The following is a 13,536-nucleotide window of genomic DNA, read 5'->3' as shown; positions in this document are numbered from 1 at the left end:
AAAAAAAAAAAAAAAAAAAAAAAAAAAAAAAAAAAAAAAAAAAAAAAAAGATACCACAGAAGGCAGCCCAGAAGGCCACCCCAGGGACGGGGATGGAGGAGCTGCGGCCCTGGCCCATGTCAGCCAGTTGTGGGAGCTCCCTGAGACTCTCATGGTCTCAGGGTTCTAAGCTGTCAAATGTATAATGAGCCATTATCTCCTTTAAGTCATTTCACACACATCTGTATAAACAACCAATTTCTTTTATTTTTTTGTTTTTATAAAACTGAGAAAATATATATTCTTTTGAAACACTTCACAAAAATATAATGTCATGTCAACCAGATCTATTGCTATCACTGTAATTTACCATATAATATCCCTTCTAGGACCATACTTCCTGTTAAAGAATATTCATTTTTTCTTCTATCACAAATATAGAATTGGCTTATACATTAATACTATTATTTTTGTAGGAGCAATTTAGTCCTGTCAGAACAGAGTCTAGAATGCCTGAGGGACAGAGGGGCTGGGTAGAGAACCATGTATTAAAATACCATCATTCACACAATGTTTTATTTGTGTGTTTGTTAGAGCCAGAGTCATCTATAGCCCAGGCTGGCCTAGAACCTGCTATTTGTAAGGACCACTTTGAACTCCTGATCCTCCTGCCCCACGTGAATGCTGGGTGCATTAGCGCGCTCTACCTCATTACTCCGTGATCTGCACATCTGGGGAAGTGCTAGGTACAGAAGCTCCTTAGAGCCCACCTTCTAATAGTGCCTCAGAAATTATGTCTTGAGAGTTCTCGGGGGACAGAAGATTGCTGAGTGGCACCAACAGAGACAGCAATGTACGGACAGTTTCATTAGCCTCACTTTCCCTTCTGTCTCCCCAGCACAGATGGGGCAGAAGTCTGAACACTTGGGTGTCCCAGACTCCCTTGCAGCAGTGTTTTGCTAAGGGTCACACATGGACACATTTCTCTGCAGGGCAGCAGCAGACAGCCTGGGTGTGGGAACAGCTGGAAGGAGCACAGGGACATTGGGGCCTGCAGAGCTAGAGCTTCTCTGCAGTCCTCATCTGTTCTCTGGGCAATGCACTTCTCCTTTTGGAGGATGCTCCAGCATCCCATTGCATGTGTGTATGCTGGAGGAATCTATATAGCCCAGGCTGGCCTCAATCCCCCCTCCCCACTCCGCCCCCCATTTCCATAGTACGTAGTGTGCACTGCTATGTACAGATCTCATGGAATACTTCTTGTTACCCAAACCCTAAGTTCTCTTCTCTGAAACCCCTACAGGTGGTTTAACTCTCCTGATTGACCAAAGAACGCCCCTTTCACCCAGTCCTGAGAACCCAGTTGGGGCTGTGTCCAGCTGGGCTCCGATGCAGACAACCAATGCTCCAGCAGTGTGAACTCGGTGCCCAGCACGGGAAAGGTATCACATGTGAGCGGGATCTATGGCCAATGCACCACACAGGTCCAAGGGAACAGAGAGCAGTTTGAGGGAAGAGGCGATCCAGTCACTGCACATCAGAGGCGCTGGAACAGAGCACAGTGACAGCCGTCAGGAGAGGTTAGCTTTCGCATCTTCCTGGGTGTGGTGGTCTCTGCTGTACCTGGGGCTGGTGGCTGCATCTGTCAATGGTCCAGCAGTGTAACTGCTTCAATACAATGATACAGAAGCATTCAGTCGGCTCACACTTACGTGCCGCACAAGCACACCAATGTCAAAGTGAAACTAGTACTTTTAAAGATGTGTGTGTCTATGTTCATGTGGAGTCCAGAGGACAATTTCTGGTGGTGTTCCTCATCTGTTCTGCTATCTCCTTTGCTTACTGGCCCTGTGACTTGCTGAAGTTTGGTCGCCTAGCCCTGAAGATCCTCCTGTTCCTCAGCCCAAACATGGGTAGCACGCATGCAGCACCATGGCCAGGCCCAGCTCTTTATGTGAGTGCTGGAATCTGATGCCACCGTGGCATGGTCTTCTCTGAGCCCCCAACGTGTTTCATGCTCACCTGCCCAGCACACCGTCTACTTGTTTGTTTGAGACAGGGGTTCTGTGCAGCCCAGACTGTCCTGGAACTCTCTCTGTAGTCCAGGCTATCCTGGAACTCGCTGTGTAGACCAGGCTGTCCTCCAACTCAGAGATTTGCTCACCTCTGTCTTCTGAGCGCTGGAGTAAGGTGTGAGCCACCACCTAGCTCCATTACATCATTTTGTTGTTTGCTTTTCCGAGACAGGGTTTCTCTGTGTAGCCCTGGCTGTCCTGAACTTGCTCTACAGACCAGGCTGCCCTCCAACTCAGAGATCTGCCTGCCATCACACCATTTTTTCCCCCCCAAGACAGGGTTTCTCTGTGTAGCCTTGGCTGTCCTGGAACTCATTGTGTAGACCAGGCTGGCCTCAAACTCAGAAATCTGCCCATCACACCATTTTTAACAGTCATCAGGACTGAAGATCTTCCTGCCTGGTCAGATCTGGACCACTCCAAGGCTTACGCATTAAAGGCCAGGTCCCCTGGGCAGCGTCAGTGTGAGATGGTGGTTGCTCATGGACGTTCTTCAGCCAATGGAGGTGAGCCTTGAAAGGATTGTGGGATTCCCTTGTTCTCTTTTGCTTCCAGGTTATGAGGTAAATGAGTTGCTGTCAGGCACAGAGCAACAGCACCAAGGCATGGACTGGAGCCGCAGAAAGAAAAGCCAAAGCGAGCCCTTCTCATTCTGAGGTGAGCTACTCAGGCACTACTGTGAAGAGGGGCAGACTGTCACATGTGCACACATAACCTGACAAGATGGGAGTCAGCGACCTGCACTCACCTGGGCTCCTCTGGGCCTCCTTCATCACTGTCATCATCGCAATGGAAGATGTCTTTGAACAGGAAGTCTTGTTTGGGAGCTGCGGGTGTTTGAATCTGGCCGACTTTTTTCTCCATTTTCTTGTCTAACTTTTTCTTCAGCAAAGGCAGACTGTTCTCATATAAGTAGTCAATGATTTCTGCAAAAAAGGTATAAGCCTCTAATTAAGGTCAAAGGTTGCAGGACCTTAACAATAATGCCCTACACCTTTTAGCACATGGAAGATCTATTTATCTGGTGCACAGTCACTTACACATTCTTTGAAAAAACCCTGTAAGGCAGGCATTATTCTTTCATCATCATCAGCATCAGCATCATCAGCATCAGCAGCAGAGGTGACTCTCCGATGTACATGTCTCTGTGTTCACACGTGTACACACAAGCCTACATCCGTGTGCAGGCCAGAGGCTGATGTCAGTGCTTCCTCAATTGTTCTCTGCCTCACTTCTCCAGACCGGGCAGCTCTATAGACTCGGCTAGAGTCTTGTCTTTGTCTCTCCAGAACTGGGATCATAGGTGTGCACTGCCACCGCCCAGCTTCACATGTGTACACATAGTTGCATAGTAAACACTTCACTGATACAATTCCCCAGCTCCCTCTAATCACCCTGTGCAATAAGGACACTGAGGCACTAGTCACGGACTCGAGGAGGAGGTGAGCTGGGTGGTGGTGTCTGCACAGTACACAACAGTGTTTAAGGACACTCTTCAGGACAAATCCCTGCCTGTGGCTCCAGGAACAACACCTTTGTGAGGCAGCAGAGCACAGCATACTGCCCTGAGAACCTGTCAGAGCCCTGGACTCGGCCTGAAGGGTGGAGGCTCTGGAGACAGGTTCTCATTTGGCTTGGGTAACGCTGTATAATAGAGGCTGGCTTCAAACTCGCAGAGATCCCCACGCCTCTACCTCTGTATTGCTGGGATCACCACACTGCGACAAAACTTAACTAAATAAGGATTTGTATACTCACCCGGAAAAGTTTTTTTCTGCCAAAAGGGAACGNAGGCAGCTTTCAGCTTATAAAATTTTGCCTGAACAAAAGGTGGAGGGACATCCCTTTAGAAAGGAAAGGTAAGAAAAAACATCAATGAGTACACTGTCGGTTCTTTCTGTGGTGGAGTCTCACATATGCAGGCCTGGGACATTCTATCCAGTCAGGGATGACTCCAGATCCTCCTGCCTGTAATGCAATCCTAGTTAGTAGATTGCTGTATCTAGGGTAAATGTTGGAATGAAAGAGCTGTTTTTCACTGTATCTAGAGTAGACACCAGAATAAAGAATTGTTTTCTAGAAATACTTTGACCTTGAAGAAATCTTTGTGGAAGACAGTGATTCTTTCTGTTTTCTACAGAGTTGTATTTCTGAAGGAGCTGCACAGCTGTGCATGACTTTGGTCACAAGACAGCCCTGGCACACCTGGAGTGTCTTGCATTGCTAGGTACTGCAGACAGCAAGCAATGAGGATTACAGTTGCAGAGCCTACTGTGTTCCTTCATGAAACACAAAGATTAGATTAGGGGCTTTGGTATGAGAAACTTGTTTTACCCAAAAAACAACTTTTGTGTAACAATCAATAAATAGGCTCTGCTTGGCTGTTTAAGGTTCAGTTCATCGAGGCTGTCCTCCCTAACGCCTCAGAGCAGGATTGTATTCTGGCGTGATACTCTTACTTTGGTTGTCCTGAGCAACTCAGAACACTGACAACTGCCTTTTCCCATGGATGTTGGCACCTGAGTCTATGTGGTGGTAGGGGGAGGACCCAGGGCTCTGTGTATGCTAGGCAGCTGAATCATAGGCTCAGCCCCTCTCCAATCATGGGCATGCCACCACAGCAGGTTATTCGGCACATAACTCACTCCAAGTACACTGAGAGTTGATTCTGTAGAATGTATTTCTAGAAACAGAATTACTGATTTCCAAATGGAATTACTCAAAGACTTTTCAAATCCTGCAGGGTAGCAAGGCTATAAAGCAGATATAATTTGCTAAGAAAAGAAAACAAGCAGAAGAGGCGGACAAAACTGAGTTAGCTTAGCTGGTCAGACATGACCAGTTTCTGAGAAGGGTATACAGAGGTTCATTTGTTCCTTTATCTGTCTAAACTTCTGATAAAGGGTTAAAAACTACTAGGTGTTGTCGATAAAGCAGTGCTTAGGAAAAAGCAGAGCTTATTAGAGAAGCTGAAAAAAAAAAATCAGAGAACAACAGAAGAATAACAAAGAGAAGGGCGAAGGGAGGAGGGAGGCAGCTCAGGGTCAGTCCAGCCAGGGTAGTAAGAGGGTAGGAGAGGGAGAGAGAGTGAGGAGAGAATGCAAACAGGAACCATTCTAAAAAGACTGACTCAGTCAAAGCTGGCCCTCTGAAAGGCAGTCCCTGGAGACCCTGCAGGTGGAGGAGAAAAGTGCAGGGCCAGAGTGAGCTCGGCCAGTCAGACGTGGTCCAGGGCCACCGTGAGTTAGGATGGTTGGACATGGTCCAGGGTCTGTAGGCCTCTTGCACAAACACTCTGGGAAGGGACCAGCACTCTGGCTGGTCTCCTGTGCTCAGGGGCTGCTCACTGTCCCTTTTCATGCCTCTCTTATTCTGGACAATGTAACCTATTTTCTATTTAAAAAACAAAAACAAAAAAAAGTCAAACTGTGCTGGCTACTTTTATGTCTGACACAAACCAGAAACATTTTCAAAGAGGGAAGCTCAACTGAGAAATGCCCCCACCAAACTGGACTATGTGGAGCAGGTTTTTGAATGTGGGAGAAGCTGAGTGCTATATAAGGAGGCAGGCTAGGCAAGCAGTGTTCCTGGCCTCTGCATCTGTTCCTGCCTCCAATCCCTGCCCTGACTTCCCTCAGTGTTGCAGGCGAGGATTCCAGGGACTGTGGAACACTTGTCAATCAGCAACACCATTCACTGCTTCTGGATGTGAACTGCTAGCCCTAAAGAGTTCCCTAGTTTTTGAAGTTAAAGGCAGAAAGATGGTGAGTTTGAGGCCAACCTGGGCTACATAGTGAGATCCTGCACAGAGAAAACAAAGCAAAATAAAGACAAGGTGCAGAGATGACCCAGCATGAGCCGGTATTATGTGTGGGGGACAGAGGTTGAAGGCAGAGGTTGAAGGATTCCTCTATCATGTCTCTGTTATCTTTTGAGACAGTCTGGAGCTCGTGCGCATGTGCACGCTTGTGTGTGTGTGTGTGTGTGTGTGTGTGTGTGTGTGTGTGTGTGTCCGTCCTTGGATTTCTGCCCACCCTTCCAGCACTGGGGCTACAGGTGTCGCCACCCTGTCCAGCTTTGATACATGATGAGACTGGACTCAGCTCTATGTGCTCCGGTGGCAAACACTATAGACTGAGATCTCTCTTTAGTCACTTTCCTGCACTTATACACGACTGCACACATGCCATGTTTTAGGCCTGGTAAGGAGGGATAGGGAGCCACATATTGAAAGTTATCTCTAGGTGCTGCCACAGAGCCTGTAAGCTGAGACTGAATCTCACAATCTTCTGACCTCCCTGTACGCACTGAACACACATGCACACACATTCTTGTATACAGTTACACACCATAAAGACAAAGTATTTTAAAACCTCTCATCATTGATTAAGCTTACTGTTCAATGAGTGGTCTTACCCTATGGCGCCAGCAAGATCTTCCCAGTCTATTTCATTAGCATCATTCACATTTAGTTCATACAACCTAAAAGAAAAAAAAAAACAAAAAACTGTCAAGTGAAATCCACCTCCATAGGCTCAGAGAATACCAAGACCTAAAAGCCAGGGGCACTGACCCCATTCCAGTCCCTCAACTACACTGCCCAGCCTAGCCAAGGTCAGTTCAAGGTCAGAGAACTAGTTATGGAGACAGATAGGCTGAAGAGCCACCTCTCTACCCAGCACAGCTCCCCAGGAATAGTACCCTGTACTCATGCCTACTCCTCAAGACACTCCTAGCACTGTATGTGCACTGCTCACATAGAGTGCCCTCCGTGCACGGGGTGGGGGTGGGGTACCATCAGTCCCATTCTATAGACAAATAAATGGGAGTTTGAGGGTCTGGGCCACCTACTCCCTGTCTAACCTGAGATGTCTCTTCAGATCTGCTCATCTGTCTCTCCTGCAGAAGGAAGAGTGGNGGACAACCAGTCAGTGTAACACAGGAAGCATGGCAGAGTTCTGGGACTAGAAGCTAGACAGGATGGCCGCAGCCAAGGGCCTCTGCTGCTCCTGCTGCTCCTGCAGCATCATAAGCCTAGGTCTGTCAGACTCTCAGGTGTTATAGAGATTCTCATCCTCCACTTCCCTTGGGACTACAGTGATGAGAACTCTGCATAGACAGGGAACTGAGGACAAAACCATGAAAGTCACACAAACAGTGCCATTGTACTGCAGTGTAGAGGAATTTTAATCCAGCAACATGGCTGCTCTGGCAGGGATCCCATCCAAAGACCATCTGGGTCTGTGTGATACAGCTGGAATGACACACCTTTAATCCCTCTGGCTGGAATACAGACGTGTCCTTAGTATACACCTTTAATCCCAAACAATGAAGGTCAAGTTAGATGTAGAGGGAAGCAGCCATGTTTGAAAATGAAATCTGAGGGGCAGACAAAGTGATGAATCAGAAAAGATTTGACAGAATCAGATAGGATCTGCCCAACTCTCATGAAAAGAGAGAGGAAAGAGAGGCAACTTAAGAGAGCAGCAGAGGTGGGGAGAAGGGCTGAGAGGAAGAGGAGGTGGTAGTTTTATAGGGACAGTTTTAGAGGGATAGTTTGCAGGTAAAGACAATGATCCAGAGAATGAGAAGGAGCCAGAAAATTAGAACTGATTGCTAGTGTTACTTTGAGGCCAAGCAGAGTAATTCAGTCAGAAGCCAAGAGAAAAGTCTGTTTGAATCAGTCAGTGTGGAAAAGAATTTGGGCTAGAGCAGCTGAGTTGAAATAGCCAGCCAGAGCTCAAAAAGAGCTAAGGGGTGACTATTGGGCAACAAGCCTCTGAGATAGCAATTACATATGGCAAATAAAAGTTACATTTACAGTGCAGTGGGGCTGTCTAATTTTTCCCACAGGGACAGCTCTGCAGACTGAACTAGCACCCTTGACTGAGTATACAGTATGGCTGCCATACTCAAACTCCCTCATACTGTCCCTCATACTCCCCAAAACATTAGGTGACAAGTAACTTCTCTTTATCAGCCCCATTCAGAGTTGGTCAACAGAGGCTCTCAAAGGCAGGTCACACACCCACTGTGACACACGTGGAAGACAGGAACAATCAATAGCACCCTAGTCTCTGGATTAACAAATAAGGGTTCACACAGCACCCATCCCTATTTTGGTACCTTTCAATAAGGGTGATTTTGGCCTGTAGAGCATTGACCCCACGATACACGAACCCACCATGGGTCATCCTTTTGGTAAGAATCTCTGTCCTATTAAGAGAAAGAAAAGCATTGTTTAATTTTAGTTTTAAAAGTACAACTTTCTGGGCTGGAGAGATGGCTGAGCAGTTAAGAGTACTGATTGCTCTTCCAGAGGTCTTGAGTTCAATTCCCAGCAACTACATTGTGTTGAAAAAGTGTAACATAAAAACCAAAAAAAAAAAAAAAACCAACCAAACAAACAAACAAAAAAAAAACCTAGGCCTTTAGGCCCAGGCTTGAGAATGTGACCTTTGTAACCCAATGCTCCAAGGCATGCTAATCATAAAACAGATAGCGAGACATTCCTCCACCCACCTGCTTCCCGGGATCAGGGAGTGTTTGTTCAAAAAAAAAAAAAAAGGTCACCCTGACCATTCAGGGAACCCGTTAGTCATACAAATGTGCCATTGTTAGAGGCTCATAGAAACTGTCTTGAGAAATAACCACACAATTACCAGGTATTCCTTGTGACACTTGTGACTTCCACTCCCCTGTGACTCTTAACTGGTATTTTTGGTATTTTTGAACAACGCCCTCCCCACCCCCTTGAGTTATGGTTTCTTCCTTTAAATACCCCCTGTCCCAGCTACTTGGGGGCCCACACAGTACTCTAGCCCTGCCTGGTGTACGACAGTGGGCTCCTGAGCGCTCCTGGAATAAAAGTCCTCTTGCCAGAGAAACCCTGTCTGGAAAAATAAAAAAAAAAAAAAGTCCTCTTGCGGTTTGCATCATGAGTGATTTGTGATGTCGCCTCTCCTGAGTAAGAACGTGGGGGAGTCCTCACGTTGTGGGTCTTTCAGTGTCTCACAACCATCTATAATGGAATCTGATGCCCTCTTCTGGTGTGTCTGAAGACAGCAACAGTGTACTCATATATATATATATATAATATCTAAAAAAGTACAACTTTCCTATATTTTTTATCACAGAAATCGCTCTCATTCACTGGGCAGGAATAAATAAATGGATAAAGTGGTCATCACTGTTGAATGTGGATAATGGGCATGAAAGAGTATTTTGTGGTATGAAATTTCTGTAAGGGAATTTTTTTTCAAATTGATAAATGACAATTTTTGGTTTTACTCATGAAGATTGATGAAAAACCATTACTAGCTCTATAACAGTGGAATGTTTCAACTGAAAAGCATAGTATACTTATCAATACTATTTTCATGATGCAACTTGAAACCTTCAGCATGCTGGCTTCCCTGTACAATGGACTTTTTTTGCATCAAGTGTAAGTTACACACATTCCCCTCATGCCCATCCTTCTCGCCTCCATGTTTTCTCTTCAGCTACTCTGACTCACTGTCTGTACTTTGTGATATTGTATTAGTGGAAATAAGACTGTTTTTAGACCCAATTAATTGTGGACTAATGAGAACATTCTGAACTGCTGGTGTTGCAAGAAGTGAAGCTTTTACAGAAGTGGGCATCTGCGCTGGAAGACTTAACCAGGAGGGAAACTGTTGTCCCTACTCAGAGTTAAAACACACAGGGTTTGTGGAGTTAGTGGGCCAGGTGTGGGCATAATATGTCTGCTAGTAACAGAGCCAACATGTAATCCTGGAACTGTTCGTTTTTCTTCCCACAGAGTAGATGACTTTCCTGTTAAGCAGTATTCATTAGGTGACAATCTAGGACCTGACTTCATCTTGATCAGAGGGGTTTGATTTCTTTGCTTTAGGAAAGCCTGTGTGTGTGTGTGTGTGTGTGTGTGTGTGTGTGCTCAAGTATGTGGAGCCAGAGGTGAGCATTGGCTGTCCTTCTCTACTGCTCTTTACCTTATTGTTTGACACGGGGTTGCTCACTGAAACTGGAACTCACTGTTGAGTCAGGGACAATCAAAGAACTCCAGGGATCTGCCTCCACCCCTAGTGCTGGGCCTTTATTTTACATGGGTGCTGGAGATCCGAACTCAGGTTTTTATGCTTTACCTGCTAGGACATCTCTTCAGCCCCATAAAGGAAATGGATTTTTTGAGAGAACCTGAATAAGCCTATTTATAGGCACTGAAAGACACTATGCAAATGCTCTTGTGGTTGTTTATAAATGGCTATTGGGGCTGGAGAGATGGCTCAGCAGGTAAGCACTGGCTGTTCTAGAGGATTTGGGTTCAATTCTCAGTACTAGTATGGTGGCTCACAATGGTGTGGAGAGAATCTCTTGTGTACTGTATGAAAGCATCACCTGTTAATAAAAAGCTGATTGGTCAATGAGCTGAGCCAGGAGATAGGAGGTGGGAGTCCCAGTAGGGAGAGAGGAACTCTGGGAAGTCAGGTGGGAAGAGAATCACCCCAAATGCTTAGGAAAACTGAGAAGAGGTAACTAGCCATGGGGCACTCATAGAATGGACCAAGCAGGTTAATTAAGCTACGAGGTAGACGGGGAAGAAGCCCAAGCTTACGGCCTCAACATTTAGTCGTATATAATTACGTCTCAGAGCTCTTATTTTAGAACTGGGGCACAGGTGGAAAAGCCTGCAATTACACAACTGTAACTTTAGTTTTAGGAACTCCAGTCCCTCATGCCCTTAGAGGGCACCAAGCATGCATGTGGTGCACAGACATATATGCAGGCAAAGCATTCAAACATACAAATAAATAAATCTAAAAACAAACAAATAACAAAACAGGTGGCTTTCTTGCTCCCATCGCTAGCTTCTGAACACCAATGCCAAGTTTGCTGAGAACTCACATGCTGACTCCGGAGCCTGCAGCTCGGGGCTGGAGTTTGGGTTGCCATTCTGTGTCCCAGTGAGCAATGACAGTCAGAATACAGAACGGGAGTGCTCTGAAAGAGTACAGCTCAGCAGCAGCCTGCCAGCCAGATCACTTCATCCACGGACACTTTCCCTCACCTTCCCTCTCTCCCCTCCTCTTCTGGTTTTTGATGTCTCCCTCTGGGGTCCGTGTTGGCCTTGAACCCTTAAAAGGCCCTCTGCCTTCAGCCTCCTTAGTGCTGGGTGGGATGGCAGGGCAGGATTGTACTGCCATACATCACACACACACACACACACACACACACACACACACACACACACACACAGCTAATCCACACTGCTCCTCCCAAGCGCTAGTTAGAGGCTGGGCCTGAGCTCATTTTGGGGGCTGAGGCTCCCCTTTCCCTCTTCATACTGAACACACCCTGCCCATCTCATGTTGGGTCTGCAGCGACACCGTCAGCCCTCCATCATTCCCCTTCCAACACTGACCCGTCAGCCTCAGTTGAGGCCCAGTCTATCCCCCTCTTCACCCTAAAATATGAGAAGAAAGGGTTCCAGTTCCTCCATACTCTTCATACTTCCAACACTATCTGCTCTCTGGAGTTTCTGTTAAACACACACTGGACTGGGAGCTTGGCTTAGTGCTGGAGTGCTTATGAAGCTTGTGTTTGATCCTGGGTCTGAGCCCCAGAACAAAACCCAAACAAAGCGCCCATACATCCCAAGCAGGGTTGAAAGTTGTGTGGACAGTGTGATGCATGGTCTACTTTGTTGTTGTTGTTGTTGTTATTGTTGTTTTTCGAGACAGGGTTTCTCTGTTTATCCCTGGCTGTCCTGGAACTCACTCTGTAGACCAGGTTAGCTTCGAACTCAGAAATCCGCCTGCCTTTGCCTCCTGAGTGCCGGGATTAAAGGTGTGCGCCACCATGCCCGGCTTTTAAAGATTTATTTATTATATTTATATGAGTACACTGTAGTTGTCTTCAGACACCAGAAGGGGGCATCTGATCCCATTACAGGTAGTTATGAGCCACCATGTGGTTGCTGGGAATTGAACTCATGATCTCTGGAAAAGCAGTCAGTGCTCTTAACAGCTGAGCCATCTCGCTAGCCCCCCATGATCTACTTTTAATTCCTTGACCCAGAACTGATATTATCATTTTGCATGTACTTAAGGTGGTATAAAATCAGACTGAGGAAAACAAGCCCCTTCAGCCTCAGAAGTGGCGGGGTCATGCAGCCCTGTTGGCTAATTGTCTTTTTTCCTTTTTAATCCTAGATCCCTCCCTGGAAAACCTGCTGACTGACTGAGCTGGCTTGGTCAGTGAGATCATGGACAGTGTGGGTCTAGACCATGAGGAACCACTGGTTCAGTCAAGCTGTAGCTGGACATCCAGGCTCAACCCTCCAGGACTTTGGAAAGTGAGAGCAGGCAAGGAACATGCAGGCAGAAGGGAACAGAAACTGCCTACTTAGCTCAGAGTGTGACTACAACTACTGCATTGCAGTGGAGCCTAGAGCAGTTGCTGATCTACAACTGTACACACACAAGGCACTAACGCGTCCTTGGATTTCCCTCTCAATTTCTGTCATTTGCTTCAGTCTTGCAGACCTCTAACTTCTGTGTTACTATTTAACACACTATGAGGTATAGAGAAGCTGTTTTAATTTAAAAAAAAAAAAAAAATTCTACCATCCAAAAAAAAATTCTGCCACCCTTAAGCTGTAAGAAGATGTAGGCGAGAGTCACAAGCCCAGCTAGTCTACTGCTCAGGCTGGCCCTGACCTTGAGATCCTCTTGCCTCAACCTCTTGCATACTGGATTCACAGGTGTGCACCACCAAGCCAGTCGTTAAGTTCCAAATGAGGAAGAAATAAACCTGAGCACAGAAGCTGCTGCACACAGCACACTGTCAATCAAGGCACATTAGGTGAAAGAGGTGCAGGGGATGCTGGAGTGCTCCTGACACTGCACTTCTTGCCCAGGCCATACAAATGAGAGCCTTACGGCAGTGTACACAGGAAGCCTCACACTTACCACTTACTTTTGCACTGCATCCAGTTCCGGGTCTCCACTCTAGCTTCCACCTCCACCCATGAAATGCCCTTGTAGAGTTTTTCCCGGACAATTGACAAGCGACCCTCAGGGTCTTCCTGGAGTCTAGAATCCAGTTCTTTTAACTCCTGGGGAGACATCTTCTTTAGGATCACATCCTCCACAGCCTTGATTAGCCTCTGGGTTTCTGCCTTACTCCAAGCACCAAGGTTTCTATCTGCAGACATAAAAGGATGACCTGGTATCATAGTTGCTCATCTATTTGCTTCCAGGAACATTAAAAAGGGGATGATAAGCCGAGCGTTGGTGGTGCATGCCTTTAATCCCAGCACTTGGGAGGCAGAGGCAGGCAGATTTCCGAGTTCAAGGCCGGCCTGGTCTACAAAGTGAGTTCCAGGACAGCCAGGGCTACACAGAGAAAACCCTGTCTTGAAAAACCAAAAAAAAAAAACAAAAAAAACAAAAAAAACAAAAAAAACAAAAAACAAAAAAAA

General features: G+C 46.4%; 1 protein-coding gene across 2 annotated transcripts in view; it reads right to left on the bottom strand.

Annotated features, from left to right (window-relative positions):
• Positions 1–309: 309 nt before the first annotated feature.
• The window catches only part of Ttf1 (transcription termination factor 1), a 29,580-nt gene continuing 16,353 nt past the window's right edge, over positions 310–13,536 (bottom strand). The window contains exons 7-12 of one of the 2 annotated variants that reach the window (XM_021194329.2): positions 13,025–13,259; positions 8,181–8,270; positions 6,471–6,536; positions 3,813–3,898; positions 2,803–2,980; positions 310–1,525 (exon numbers count right to left, since the gene is read on the bottom strand). In XM_021194329.2, coding sequence (XP_021049988.1) covers positions 1,507–1,525; positions 2,803–2,980; positions 3,813–3,898; positions 6,471–6,536; positions 8,181–8,270; positions 13,025–13,259 — 674 coding nt within the window. In that variant the 3' untranslated portion in view covers positions 310–1,506. Of the gene's footprint in view, positions 1,526–2,802; positions 2,981–3,812; positions 3,899–6,470; positions 6,537–8,180; positions 8,271–13,024; positions 13,260–13,536 lie in introns of those variants that run through there. The other variant, XR_003843530.1, reaches the window with a different exon arrangement.

The sequence above is a fragment of the Mus pahari genome, chromosome 3, assembly GCF_900095145.1.
Source record: "Mus pahari chromosome 3, PAHARI_EIJ_v1.1, whole genome shotgun sequence".
Taxonomy (NCBI): Eukaryota; Metazoa; Chordata; class Mammalia; order Rodentia; family Muridae; genus Mus; species Mus pahari.
Note: the sequence above shows the minus strand (reverse complement) of the source record. Positions and strands in the feature narration are given on the sequence as shown.